The sequence below is a fragment of the Harmonia axyridis genome, chromosome 2 (assembly GCF_914767665.1).
Source record: "Harmonia axyridis chromosome 2, icHarAxyr1.1, whole genome shotgun sequence".
Classification (NCBI taxonomy): Eukaryota; Metazoa; Arthropoda; class Insecta; order Coleoptera; family Coccinellidae; genus Harmonia; species Harmonia axyridis.
Window position 1 is genome coordinate 36,915,774 of NC_059502.1, and position 15,912 is coordinate 36,931,685.

The 15,912-nt window shown below is 32.4% G+C and overlaps 1 protein-coding gene across 3 annotated transcripts in view; it reads right to left on the reverse strand.

The window, feature by feature from the left end:
• The window catches only part of LOC123672345 (glutamate receptor ionotropic, kainate 2), a 730,109-nt gene that overhangs the window by 103,741 nt on the left and 610,456 nt on the right, over positions 1-15,912 (reverse strand). For all 3 annotated transcript variants that reach the window (XM_045606425.1, XM_045606423.1, XM_045606424.1), the window contains exons 10-11: positions 4,042-4,245; positions 2,601-2,705 (exon numbers count right to left, since the gene is read on the reverse strand). In XM_045606425.1, coding sequence (XP_045462381.1) covers positions 2,601-2,705; positions 4,042-4,245 — 309 coding nt within the window. The remainder of the gene's footprint in view (positions 1-2,600; positions 2,706-4,041; positions 4,246-15,912) is intronic.

Consider the following 15,912-nt stretch of genomic DNA (forward strand, 5'->3'; position numbering starts at 1 on the left):
TGGGTCGCTTCTAGGGCTGGGAATCATGAATGAATGATTTGAATATTCGAATAATCATTGAATAATTATTCGAATAATTGCATTTTGCATTATTCGAATAATCATGAATATTCACTGAATAGTTGAATAATCAATGACTACTTTTCTATTCATGAATAATCAGTGAATAGTCGAGTATTCACTGAATAGTTAAATAATCAATGACTACTTTTCTATTCATGAATAATCAGTGAATAGTTGAGTATTTACTGATTATTCAGTGAATAGTTTTCTATTCAGTGAGTAGTTGGATATTTATGAAGTTATGAATGAAAGTTGGAATGATCACTTGACTCACTATTCAGGAATGATTAAAACAAGGTTTTGTGATTCACTACGGACAAATCGTTTTATTAGTATTAAAATTACTGGAAATTACATAATATTGAAATTGATAGATACAATTGAATTGAAATTATAAATAAATTCCTGTCAGTGTTCGGAATCCAAACAAACAAATTGTCATTCAAATTAGTACGTTGTCGTTCAAGAAATTGGCTTATTTTGATAAATAAGATTATTTGAGGAACGATTTTACTATTAATTTATAGACAGAAGAAACGAGATTAATGCCGTAAGTTCGAACTTGAGGTTCAACTAATAAACACGGCTTTTAACAAAATCTGGGGAATGATACAGGATTCAAAGTTACTGGTATTAACCTCGTTCCTTTTGTCTATCAATTAATACTGAAATCTTTCCTCAAATACTCTTATTTATGAAAATAAGCCAATTCCTTCAACGAGACCGTACTAATTTGAATGACAATTTATTTGTTTGGATTCCGAACACTGACAGGAGAACCAGAAATGGCGGTGTGTGACGTCACACTAATAGAGCGTATATGGCGAGATGCGAAACACCAAAACGATTATACCACGTCGCAAAAGGTATATTCACTCATCAAAACACTCGGATTTTATTGGTTCATTGAAACATGAGTTTAATCACTGAATATTGACTGAATATTCATTGAATAATCACTGAATAATCATTGAATAATCACTGAATAATAATTGAGTAATCACTGAATAATCAACAAATAGTTGAATATTCATGACTACTCATGAATAATACATGAATATTTGTTTGAATGAATTATTCGAATAATCGAATAAATTTATGGATGAATATTCGAATACAAAAAGGCGAAAGAGTCCCAGCCCTAGTCGCTTCCCACATTACAATCATTGAGTATTCAGTGCAAATTCATTCAGTTTATCAATTATTAAGAATATTCTTTCATAAAAACTCTGAAATAATTATCAAGAACGATTCGTGAAACATTTCAGTAATCGTACTATTATATTTATTAGAATTTTTCATCGAATGTAATGGAACATTGAATGAAACTTTCGAACAGCGAAGACAAGCGTCTGACCTTTATAATGACAGCCTCTTAGATTAAACGTATGAGGTTTAAAACACTAGTGCGCTCACTTCTCACTAACTTTTGAAAAACCTTAAGATTGAATTGGCGACTTCTGATGGGACCAAACTTCTTGGATTTCAATGGAGTTTGTCTCTTTTCGATTGACTTATTGACTTCAGCATCGTTTCTTATGGTGGCTCTCACGTCGTTTTTCTGTCAATGTCATTTTGAGGTTAAAATCGTCAATGAACTATTTTTGACAGAACAAATGCAAATTTTGAAATGATGCTGTTGATTGGTATATCTTATTAAAGAAGAAAAGGAACCCATGCCGAGCTGAATCGCCAGAATTATCTCGAACAAAATTTAATCAGTGAATACATCATTATTAAAGACATCTCTATTATACCTTACTACTTTGAAAATCATTGATGCATTATAAAAGGGACCACAAATTAATGGAAAATGTCAAATTCTGTATGAAATTATTCATTTTTGTGTTTTTTTTTCCGGAAAACGAAAGCTGTCAAATTATCCCCCACGTACTGCTATGTATATTAAAATTATTATTTATAAAAATAACACATGTAAAGCTTATTATCATCCTTTTTATCTGTTTGTACAGGTCCAATCTTCCAATAGTGGAAAGAAATTGCGGCATGAATAATCTTTCCTTATGTTGAATTTCTATTTCTAGGCCACTAAATTCGTATATATCGAAATATATATTCGAAAATTCAGATTTCGAATGATAGTGTAATAATTTGATATTCATATTGAAAAAATTTTATCTATTGTGTACACATTTGAATTTTAAAATTTAAGGTAAATAAATGTTTATCATGTAGTTTGAATATTAACAAAAAGGTTAAAGCCAAGAATATTGCTGTTTTAATTCGAAAATAATATACAAATCCGACTCTTCTTGGTGGGATATTTTTCAACTAAATGATTTTAGGTTTGAAAATATATCATATTGTATTGTGATTCAAAAATATAATGTTATTAAAAAACATTGGAAAACCCAATTTAAGCTCGAACGTCTAATTAATTTAACTGAAGCTTCCGAAAAATTATCTGAAAGAGCAATGTGAATTTTTCGAAAGTCCTACAAAAACCCTGATTTTTCAGAAAGTATGTAAATGGTTATTCACCTCAAGTAATAATGGAAATCAAATTTCTTTCTCACCTTGAATAGTATTCCGATTCCCAAATTCATGAATGGTTTTGTGAAGTCTATTACACTTTCTCTTGCATAATTGATGGTCATGGACGCAACTGCTAGATCAGCTCTCTGAAATGTCGAAAGAATAGTATAATTTATAAATCAATCAATAGAAATCCAGAGTGATAATTATTCGAAAAGATTTAGTTCGCCAAAGTACGATAATTGAATGATTTTCGAATTATGGAAGAAGAGATAAAGTAAATCGGGAAGCTCTATGGTCAAGTGATTATTCTTCTTGGTATAGATAGAGGAGGTAGTTCAAGAGTAAACACTATCAAAGTCTTCGTGAGCGCTAGTACCATAAAATAATCTCAATGACTATAATTCTAGAATTTTGAGCCGACTGATGACGATATCTTGGTCAAATGCATGGGCTGCTAATACGATTACTTCCAGCTATTGAGTTAATGTTTATATTGATATTTATAAATAATTTTTTCAATTATGTGTTGAAATACTATAATTTATACTATTAATGGCGAAATATACTTTTCAATAAAAGTTGCGAAATATGTCACTTTGATTTGGAATAAATTGAAACATTTAAAAGCAGTAATAGCATGAATATTTGAAAGTAACGTACACTGAAAATGCAGATAACATGCAAGTTTTCACAGTTGATTAAAGAGATGCGATGTAATAGTGAAGGTTCTGGTTTCATCTTTGACAATCAATCATTATGGCTTATTTATTTCCTTTATCGTTTTACCCAAATTTCAAGATTGCTAATGTTTAAAAAATCAGAAGTATGTTGAAAGGATTTTCAATATTGACTTCAGAAAATTGGGTAGTTAGAGATTGTTGCAGAGCATATTTTTCGTTCAAGACAATCACTAAGTGAAAAAATTACCAAAAAGGCCAGTAAAGTTCTGTTTCATTTCTTGAAATTTTCAACCTTTTAAGTTTGTATTCTCGTCCCTGAAGTAGAACCCAAAATATAGCTGAAAGCTTGAAATATTGGATATAGGAAAATTAGAGAAGATAGAACATTTATACACAATCTTATCAACTCTTCATAGGTTGAGTTGGTGGTATTTTTAAAAAAATGAAATGATGAAATAAAATTCACAGGAGAGTAAAATTCCCGATAATAAAAGAAAAAAAAAATCCCGATTATAAATGAAATTCCCGATTATGACAAAAAAAAAATCCCAAATGAGACCATTTAGACAAATTTGATTGTGGAATAATGGTGGAAAGAACTGTATTTTATTTTTTTGCTGTCGTTAGAATCATATTTTTATTTAATAGCTGTAAACAGTTATTCTAGAGATAACTCACAGTTTATTTTTTCTGAGTTTAATTTGAAATTGTACTTATTGTATTGAATATTTGAATAAACTCAATTATTATTATTATTAGCTTTTTTGTGACACAGGGATCCATATTTTTAAATACTCACCTTCTCCATGAGCTCCCTAACTATACCATTCCATTGCTTAGTGTCTGGATCATAGACTCCATACATATGATCCGGAACTAGCCGAATAGTGTATTGAAATCCAACTTGATTGGCAATCCACTTCAACAGATCTATACAAAATCCTTCAAATCTGGCATTGCCTGTGAGGTTCTTATCTTCCTTCACCATAACATATGGCTGCTCCTGTTCACAGAAACACATACCTTTTATTAGAATTCATAAATAGTATTTAATCAGAGGTACCACCTAATTGGATATGAACAATTTCACAATATAATTTTTTCTTATATTGAGAAATTTAGTCGTTTTGGAAGCAAAATAATGAAACTGAGTACTTTTTCATATATTGGCAGACCATATAATAAAAAAATAAAACAATCTAGAACCAAAAAAATTGTCAGTGTCAGTTATTATGAAATTAACTTATTGATATCGACTACAGTAAATTGACAATTCGGGGATATCCTCGAATTTTTATTATGAAATTGTTCATTGAATCTAACACTGTCGTATTCCTTATCTTTAATAAATTCAATGAATTCTCTTGGGAGTGGAATAAGTTTATAAATATATAAAGATTTATAATCAGGCCAAAGCAAACAAAACAGCTTTGGCTTTACATCACTTTAGTACTGGACACGATTTTCAGTTTGAGGAGACAACAGTTTTGGATAGGGAGTCCAATTGGTTCAGGCGGAATATGGGGGAGATGGTACAAATTCAATTGACTGAAAACATTAATCTTAGAACTGATTGTTTGGGTCTAAGCGCTATATACCATAACATCCTGAATTCATTTTCCCGACACAGAATTCAAATGTTTGTAATTTTATTTTGATTTTAATTGTATCATTTGTTTTTGATTGTATGTTTGCTTGTGGGGTTGGGAGCGTCCCGTCATTACAGTTTGTTCGACAATTATCGAAAACTAGTTTTCATACATCTGTACGCCAGCGTAATATGCGAATATTTGTTTATTTCATCATCATATGACTAGCAATACGTTGACTTCTGCTATTATTTATTGAATGAAATTTCAATTTTTACAAAGTTTGAATGAAGTATTGACGGACGTTTTCCACTTCCGAAGTATTATGAGGTTATATTTTTCATAATTATTATAGGTATTTATCTATGTGTTTCTTTGAAGAGCTTTGAAGAAGCAACAATAAAGTTGCGAAACGTCGCTTAAAAGAATGACTTAACGTCTCTCATTTCAACCTTATTCCCCAAGAGAATTTATCCAATTTATTATTCATTAAGTACATATTGTTCAAAATAATTCGAGGAAAGATATAAAAATAACCATGGTCGGCCGGGCCGATCCGAAAAATATCAAGAGATTGAATAGAAATTTTATTCATTCAAACTTATTCTGAAATCATCAATTTCGATATCTCCATTCCAACTGGCAAATATAACTTATATCACGATTGAACATGATACTTCGCATTGATTCACCTCGTCCCAAGTTCTTATCTATATTCCATATTTCACGGTCTCCAGCACATAGGAGAGCCGATTGGACAAGTTATGATAATATGCAGCACCTACGGCTCACCTGTGATACATACATGGTCGGCCTAAGCAACTTGGGACTACCCCAAGCATTTTGTTTGCGCAAGAATGTTAATGTTTTCGCTGTTTTTTATTGTTGTGACATAATTGCATTATTAAATAATGATAATATTATCAAATTAGTGATTATCGGACCATAATATTCATTTATTATTATTCATTAGTAGATAACACTTATTTTCATAAAACGTTTCCATTTATCACATGCATAAGAAAGTGATCAGAAATTACTAAAATGAAATTTATCTTCCAAAAATATTTCTGAATTATCGAGAAAATATGTTGATATATATAATGTCGAATCTGGTTCAGCGCACGAGTCACAATCGTACTTTTACTTTTTCGAAAATCATTCACGAAAAATTTGGTTAACCGATAGCGAAATTCAAAACAATTTTTTCTATTGGTTGTAACATTCCTATCAAAAAGTCTTTTCGTTTCGACTGGATACGATAACTTGAAGTTCCACGCGCTAGGGGTAAACATGAAATTTCGAGAAAACATATTCATCCGGCTATAAAATCTAAATTGTTCGTGAAACAAAATATTGTAAATACTATGTACAGGCTGGGCAAATTTCGATGTTTTAGCACTACAACTTTTAAACCAGAAGAGATAGACAAAATCTGATACCCCATTCTCGGTCTCTTTATCTGAGAAACTAACAAGGGTAGTATTCATTTTTGGCCACCTTCTTTTGTTTTCGAGTTATAAGCGAAAATTGGAAAAATGGCGATATCGAAAAACATTTATATCTCCGCTAATACTGATGATAGAGCTCTGAAATTAAAACATTATACAGGCACTTTTTTACGTTGAATCCAGTGGCGTGCTCGTATTTTCAAAAGGGTTTTTAATTACGACGCTATGACCCAAAGTTATGTTTTTTCAAATAGAAACACTAGATTTCTGTGCCATTTTCTGAAAGCTTAATTCTTCCTGATTTCAAATATATAACATGGTACAGCTGATTGTTGTGTTTTTCCTCGCTTTGGATTCGGTTCATCGTGTGCAGTCCACTCAGCTGACTGTCAATTGGACTCCGGAGTGACATGATGGAGCCATGTTTCATCCATTGTACATATCGACGCAAAAAATTAGGTTTCACTTAAACAGCTTCAAACACTGCTCAGAATCATTAACACGTTGTTGCTTTTGATCGATTGTGAGCTCGCGCGGCACCCATTTTGCACACAGCTTTCTCATGTACGAATATTCGTGAATGATATGATGTACTCATTCAGATGATATCTTCACAATGTCTGCTATCTCGATCATCTTCACTTTATTCAAAATTATTTTGTGGACTTTGTTGATATTTTCGTCCGTGACAGTCTCTTTTGGGCGTCCACTGCGTTCGCCGTCTTCAATGTTGATTTCACCACATTTAAACTTAGCATACCCATCAATGATGGTTGATTTGCCTGGTGTAGACCCCGAAAACTCTTCATCAAAAGATTTTGCTTCAACTGTATTTTTTCCCTTCGAAAAGCATTATGTTATCAGCACACGAAGTCCTTTTTTTAACTTCTTTCGAATAACAAAAGTAGCTACACTCAAGGATGACAGAGATTCATTAGACACAAACTTGATATTTTGATAATCTTCAATGGGGTCTTTCATGAGCAACTCTTAAATAAATTTTCATTGGATTTCCTTCAAATGTGATAGCATTCCACTATATTTTTGCGGTATCAAACCGGAATTCCCATATATGAAATCATGACTGTTTGCCTACCTTCGTGATCTCGAAAATTTGGGACAGAGAAATTATGAAAATAACTTAAACTGGTTATTTTTATGATGAAACCACAGCAATTTTTAGTGAAATTTTTGTAATAAGTAATGAATCCGCGACTAGACGTTAAAGGCATGCTTCGATGTCAATAATTTCTCAATGGAATGTAGATAATTGAAGAAGATGACCGTGGCTACAATATGCTATTCTCTGGGCATTATATAAGCTGCATTTGAGAAACGGGCACTGAAAGAATAATGAACGACGTTCACGCTCCACGATTGCGAGTGGTTTATTGAAATTTCGCAGCATATCGGGCTGCCTCAAGGGCTCTTCATCAACTAGACTATTCTCTTCCGTTTCCGCCTAGCAAATATGCCGCCATGTTTGCATATTTCCATAACTTATATTCAGGATGTGTGGACGTCACGATGCATGACTCTCCTGTATATTCCGCTATTATATTGAGTTTAAACTCTCTGGATCAGGCTTGTTCACTAACTTATATGTAGCTTATAAATTTGTGCTGACGATACCTTGTACACAGGTTTCATGTGAAAGGGTGTTTTCTAAGCTGAAAAAATAAAGAGTCGTCTCAGATCTAGTTCAGGCCAAGACCTCATGTCTAGCCTAATTTTTAAGAATGTAGAAAGAGATTTATTTTCTGACTTGGACAAGGAAGAGATAATTAATGCAGTGGCCAGGAGTGGTGAAGAACTCACCAAACAACTGATAGGATAGTTACGAGTATTAAAACCGTTAAATACCAAACTAACACTGTGATGAAAATTTTTGTTGTATTTATATTGTTAAGTATAGTATTCATTTTGGTCTACTTTATATAATTATGATATATTTCAATCTTTTATTTGATTACTATATTAGGTCCTTTTCTACTTTTTAGTAGAAAGTTGAAGTTCTGTATATAATTGTCATATATTTTTTTTTTGCCTTGTGTTTTTCATTGTCATGTTCGTAGTTGATGGTATCTCATTGAACTTTAGTTCTATTTTAGTTATAACCACTATCAAGGAGTACTAAATAATTGATCTTGTTTTTTCGAGTAGGTATACAATAATAAATTGATCTGAATTTGCTGCTGGTGGTTGAAGGCAAAATCATTTGCAATTCATTCAAACCACATTAAATAAAATTTTGAATTATTCAAAACCACGTTAGCTGCCGCGAGAGAATCCTATAGTTCTCATCTTATTTCCTGAAATCAGCATGTAGCCGAAGACGTCCAGTTGTGCCAGACCGGGCCTGCGGAGGAGTTAAGATCGAGGTTAAGATTGTCGGAACATTTATTGAAGTAACCAATTGCATTTGATACATTATGTGCCATAACGAAATATGGAAGAATGCTTGTGCCACTCTTAGGTCTGTCGTGTGAAAACTCGTAGATGTGAAACGTTGATATATAACGGTGTTGATACGTTGACAGTCGATATAAAGTAATGACGTAATATAATTACATTTCACTAATTATAGAACTCATGTTCTGATGAACCAATAGAATCCGTAAATTTCCCATAGTTACGCCGTATTAATAAGTGAATATACTACTTGACGACGTGATATAACCGTTTTGGTATTTCGCCTCCTGCCATATTGTGATCATTTCCATAGTAAAATTTTTGGACTTTCCCAAAAAATAAAAGTCAAGCGAAGAGCAATGTCATTGAATTATCAATATGCAGTGCTTGGTTTAGAGTTATTGAAATTATTCGTTATATAATCATAACGAATGCCACTCGAGCATAGACAATATATTTCGATTATACGAACCTCATCACTGGACGTATTCGCGGAACACCTCTCGAGCTGTGCTCTCGTGATGTTTCTCGAACTACGTTTCGAGAATCGGTGTATAATCGAATATTGTCTAAGCTCTTGTGATATTATAACTGATTATTTTGAGAACCAATCTCACCGAATGTTGTATCCAGAAAAATAATATCAGCATATTCGTCAATTATTCCTGAAACTTATTACCAAATAGACAGAGCTCACCTAGTCTTTTTTCTGTCTATAATATTCAATTTCAAATATTATTTTTGATGTATTCTTGAAAATAACACTTATCAACAAATTTGTTTTTTTGTTTATTACCTATATTTTTCATCACGAACAGGTATATCAATTATCTATCAACTATTTTCTCCTACAACTGTTATGGAAAGTAGCGTTCTTCTTCGACCTTATAAAAACCACCGCAATTGGCGACCGAAGGTATATTGAAATAAAAGAGTATATAATCTACGATCAGGAGAAAGTCGCCATCACAAATAATTTTAAGTAGCAATACAAAATAATCTTCAAATATTCGTGTGTCAGAGTCTTTTTATTTTATCAATGGAATTACGTCAACGGTCGAAGGTAAATATCGTTGTCAGACTGCAGAAACCATCCTTTTACTGCTTACAAAACAAATTAGGAGATTCTATTCCTAACGTTCCCTTTTTTACTGGAGGATTGATTATGATTTATTCAAATCTTTATTGATTCAATATTTCATATTAATGCTCATAAACACAAAAATCTCAGTTCAAAATTCAATCGAAAACAATCTGAAGCAATTAGAATTGCGAATAAAATAAATATGAGTATCAGAATGAGTATATCAGCAAAGTGTTGTCCATGAACAGCCCCAGGTTTTTATACTAGTTACTATTGGAATATCCTCATCCATAATCTTAAATTGAGTGCTGCGACTCAGGTCACTGCAGACCGCGGCATTTCAAAAAAAATTGCCTGTGATTTAGCTGGATTAAGTCTCAACTGATGCGTGCCCGTAACCCTGTTCATCATTTGAAGATCCTCATTTACTCTTGCTATCCCTTGCTCAACCTGATCTGCGGGAAAACTTAGGTACATACAAATATAAGATAGGATTTCAGGAACGTACGAGTATAATGGGAATTAAGAATGAATAGAAAAGGCCCCAATATTGATACTTGCGGCACACCAACTAATATCGGCAAGGGATCAGAAATGTTCTCGCCATATCTCACCTGCTGGGTCCTCAAATTTAGGTAGCTTCTTATGAAAGCCACCGCACTAGACGAAAAACCAGCGAAATGCATAATTGCGTACAGAAATGCTTTCGAGTAGCCCAGCAAAATGAGATTAAGATGTCATCAGCAACCTTGAGCAATGATGTTGCGTAGCTTTGACCCTGCCGAAATCCCGATTGCTCTTCTGTAATAATATTGAAGTTATTCAAATCGACCTTTATCTGGTGTTTAAGTACATTCTCTAAAATCTTGGACATAGTTGGTAGTCTGCTTATTGGTCGAAGATCCTCATAACCCTTGACACTTTTACCTTTGGGAATTGGTAGAACAATAGATTTTTCCATTGTTCGGAAAAGTAATATTCGACAATACATGAATTTATGATATGAACAATAAAGGGCACTATAAATGGGCAGCATAATTTCAGAAGTTCACAAATAATGTCGTCAACACCTCTCGATTTTGACTTTAATTCTGTTAAGTATCTAGAAATTACAGTCTCATCAACGAAAACCAACTCCATTCTCTCATCAAACTCGCAGAATGTATTATTGTTATAAAATTTGATAACATTAGCACAACCTGCGTTATCCGTTTGCGCAATACTACTGATGAAATATTCATTAATTTCCTTTGGATCGGCTAAATCGGAATTTGAGTTCTTCTTGTTTGTTTTGCATATAGTGAAATATTTCATTTGGCTTAATTAAAAATGACCGCATTTAAGAAATTTATTTTTTATCAATATTCGATACAGGGTAGATACGATGAAGATTGGATGTGGCAAGTTCACCCTCAAAAGATTCTGCTGAAAACTTCTTGAAGTCTCTATAAGTAACGTATCGCTCGCTTCTCACGGTTTCGAAGTCAACAATGATGGAAAAAAACAGGCATATCATGGTAATTATGGTGACAATGAATAACATTTATGCATTCTTCTTCCTTTCCATCTTCGAAACCAAGCAATCTTATATATTTACGTCGACGCTGTTGATCCAAATAATTGAGTTATTCTTTCAAAATAATATTTTCATTCCTCGAAACAACAACGATGTTGTAAATAATATTGAAAACGTTTACTTTTTTTCGCAAGGAATTTCATTTCTCGTTCAATTTATCTATAACCAGATTAGTGACAGTGTCTTCTAACATCGATAAGATTTTCATATCTTTAAAAGTCTTTCGGATGATAAATTTAATATCAATTTGTTATTGCAACGTAAGAACCATTTTCAAAATCAAAAATTGAGATTCCAAGCACTTGAAAATTTATATTCCACTTTCATGTTTCAGTGGGAAAATATTTGAACTTTGTATATTGTATATAACACAGTTTTTTCAGTCTGAGCTGAAATGAACTTCCGGAAAATATCAAAAACGATGGAACGATTAACGAGCAACTATCTCTCACTAGAGCACATATTGATCATCATTTGTCATGCTAATATACTTAACTTTATTGTTTATACAATCGATTTTTGGCATAGTTCAACATAAGAAACCGACGCATCCGCCATTTCGTAACTTTCAACTGTTAATAGTATACTGATGTGCTTTCCATATGAAAATGTTTCAATTACAACTGCACAATTGGAAATGAATAAACAAACACTCAAAATCTCCTGCTTTCACGTCAGTACTATCCTCATTTATTTATGAACGATTTTCGGGTACTCATCAGAACATATCTGTAATTCTCATCGAAATTCTGTTTTGATACAGATATGATGAGAAAACCTCAGGAAAATTGAATATTTCCCCTTTCGAATTCAATTTGTATATCTTCCTCATCTACTAAAAAATACGGGTAATGTATTTCCGTGAAATGTTTTTCAAAGTCATCATATCGTTTTTACCATCAGTATATTATAAAATTCGTACTAAAAAAGTTTGTAGTTTGTAATCAAATTGTGAATTGAACCACCAGCAATTTCATTATGCCAATAAATGAGTTATTGCCGTCTAATATTTTGAATTTGATCTATCCCGCCCGATATTCGTTTTGGCTATGCAACAATATTTATGTGATCCCTTCAGTTTTCCGGTCGATTCGGGAACATTGTGAGTAAACACTGCGAGAAAATAGCAGATTGACCACCCAGCTGGAAGGATGAACCTCCTATATTTGCTCTAGCGGAGAACTGCCTCCAAATAATGTAATAATATTTTGATAAAATGAAATCCTGCTTGTATCTCCAGAAAGGGTGTACGGAAGTTGGAAGGGAAACGAACTTTTCGTTGTTCTGGATAACGCCGAGTGGGTAATAGGAAGGAACGCCTGATGTTGATTTAATTTGTGTAACTTTATGGAATCACAATGTAAGTAGTTTGAGGACAATGATTTTCTTAAAAAAGAATAAACAAAAGTAATTATTGGGATACAATTTTTCAGATATCAAATTTTGAATATCCTGGATTGCTATCGCAATATGGCACCCTATTAAGATTTCATCTTAATATTGGGATTTGGAGTTCAATTTGGCAACGTGGTATGATATCTGCGTATACGTCATGCGTTGATGCAAATGTTTTGTTTCACTATTCTTTTTCGATTCATTCTAATTCCGTTCTTGTCACAAGCCAACAGAGAGCGATTCATGTCTATTGAACTGTTTTAAACTATTGAATCTTTTATTAGTACTTATTCAATTGGGATGAACAAAAACACTATCATACAGTACACGAAAGTACAAAAATCAGAACCAGCGATAAAAATTTCGAACGATTTATCGTTTTTATTTAATGCTAAAAATAGGCAATTGTTAATTGAGAAAATTTTCTCGGATTTCCTTCATTGATATAAATTTAAAACATTTAAATAATTATCGTAAACATTTTTCGCTTTGTGGAGCCATTTCTGTAGACATCATTACTTCTTGAAAAGTTCACGACATAAAAGTTTAAAAAATTTCAACATTTTGTTTATAATAATTTTTTCTCGTCAACCAAAAATCAGAAATTTATGTAAGGCAATGTGAAGTAATTTTTTTAACATCATATGACCGTTTTTTCATTATCGAATGACATTTATTAATGAAAAAAAAATCGGCTCTTTGTTATGAATTGTTTTTAAACAAATCAGTATTGCTATTACTGAAATTTTTGTTTTTCGAATACAAATTTTACAATTTGTCAATAAATAATTCAATTTCAGTAATATGAAATTCTAACAGTATGGAAATATTTCATTTTTTTATCAACAATTTATATTAAATAATATAATATAAAATATATAAAGCGAGGAAAAACACAACAGTCAGCTGGCAAGGCTATGGCATCAGTATTCTGGAATGCGCAAAGTCATTTATTACCTTCAAAAGGGCCAGATCAACAGCTTTTACTATACAGCGTTAGAGTATTGCGTTAGCACATCGTTCAAAGGATGAAATCGTTAAAATCGGCCCCATTTGAAGAAAATTAAGGTGATATTTCATCAAGACAATGCGCCGAGTCACAAATCAATGAAAACAATGACTAAATTGCATGAATTAGGCTTCGAATTGCCTCTGTATCCACTGTGTTTCAGGATCTGGACCCTAGCGATTTTTTTCTGTTCTCAGACATCAAAAGAATGCTCGCTGGAAAGTAATTCAGCGCCGTTGAAGAAGTATTCGCCGAAACTGAGGCCTATTTAGAAGCGAAAGACAAATCGTACAACAAAAATGGTATCGAAAAGTTGAAAGATCGCTATAATCGCTGTATCGCCTAGAAGGCAACTATGTTGAATAATAAAATCGAATTTTGCCAAAAAAATGTATTTCACTTATGGTAGAGCGGAGAATTTTCAATTGGCCTAGCAGTACCGAAGAATCAAGCTACAATTAAAAGAAATAAATCCTAAAATAGGCCAAAGGGTTCAAGAGAAAATGATCTGTAGATCATTTTCGTTTGCGATATCTTGTCCGTTGTGTGAGATCTTGTCCGTTCCCCTTATTTTGCCGCTATGTATCCAGGATAACTCACCTTGTACACCTACCAATGGATGAAATTTATTGATATCCTCATTTTTCAGACCACCATAAATATTGAGCACTTCAAACTGACGTTGCTAATGTGAACGTTTCTGTACGAATTCGGGATCCCCTAAATATTAGTTGTGAGTTAAGTTAGTTTTGAGAATGGTCATCATTAAGACATAATCATTATTGAAAACACTGAATTGTTCGTAACTTCATTCGATTTCAAGCGCTCCTGTTATTACAGACTACCACTGCCTATAGGTCTACTATATTTTCAATGTGGTTGTTTCCATTGATTAAAGTTTGGCATGGTATCCACGTGTCAAATTCAAATTCAACAAGAAATTTATATTAACTTGTTGTAAAAACTAAGGAAAATTTGAAAATGATTGAAACGAAATAAACTTTCAAGAATAACTTGAAGCAAGAAAAAACCTTGTATACCTATCTGATGTATTTGCATATGGGAATATTGACTGCGGAAATAATACATGAATAGAAGTCTGATACAGTGACAGCAGGGAATGCTTTCAACTAAAACTGTTGAAAAGATTTCAGTGGCAGTAATAACACCTCCTCAAGGAAGAGCAACTAACACTTAAGCTTTGAGGTTAACTGTGAAATAAAATGCAAAAATTCAGATGAAGAGGTAATTCTTGGAAAATGACTCTTATCACCCAGCTTCGTTTATTTTGATTATCTAAGGTTCATACCATAACACTCGAGAGACCGATATAAAAAATCCCATTCAAGTATATCAACAATCCATTGTATTGAATGGAATAGATTTTCAATTTATCAAACATAATCAGAACATTTCCACCAAATATAATTCAGTATTCAATATCTCATTTAACAGAAGTGGAATATTAAACCGTTTATATAATCATTCACCCTTTTAATTTTTTTATTGTGTAGGTATATTACAATAATGAAATTCTGCTGAATTTTTTCCACTTCACTATTATTCATAAGCAATATCTAATCCAAACGAGAGAGGAACCAAATTAGCTGGTAGTAATTATAGGTTTGTGTTATTACAGTAGGATAGGAACAAATTGATATTAAAGGGCGTTTCCGTTTGGGAATGCAATAATGTTCATTATCAATTTTACCGTTACAGTTTAGTAACGGTGAAATTGATATAACTATTATTGATTCTACGATCGAGAATATATGAGGTACCTTCCTGATGTTCTTCAATTCATTGCTTTAATTGTATGGAATTGTATGGACAAATCGAATCTTTGATTCGCTACTATTGTATCAGGTGACGTGGAACGATATTTCTAGTTATTAAAAAAAAACTTTAGCGACTATATATGTAAACTATATGTAAATTTATATAGTTATACTATAGTGCGATTTACAGGGTGACTATTGAAATAAGTCGACCAATTTGGACTGAGTCAACGTTCCGTCTATTTATTTAGATTTTACCAAGGCTGCAGAAAAAAAAAAATTGGCATAAGTTGAAGTTACACGTATGTATAATTAAAGGTAACAGAAGTTAAAATATTTGATTTTCGATTTTTCAGATTTTCCTCGAGAAAATAAT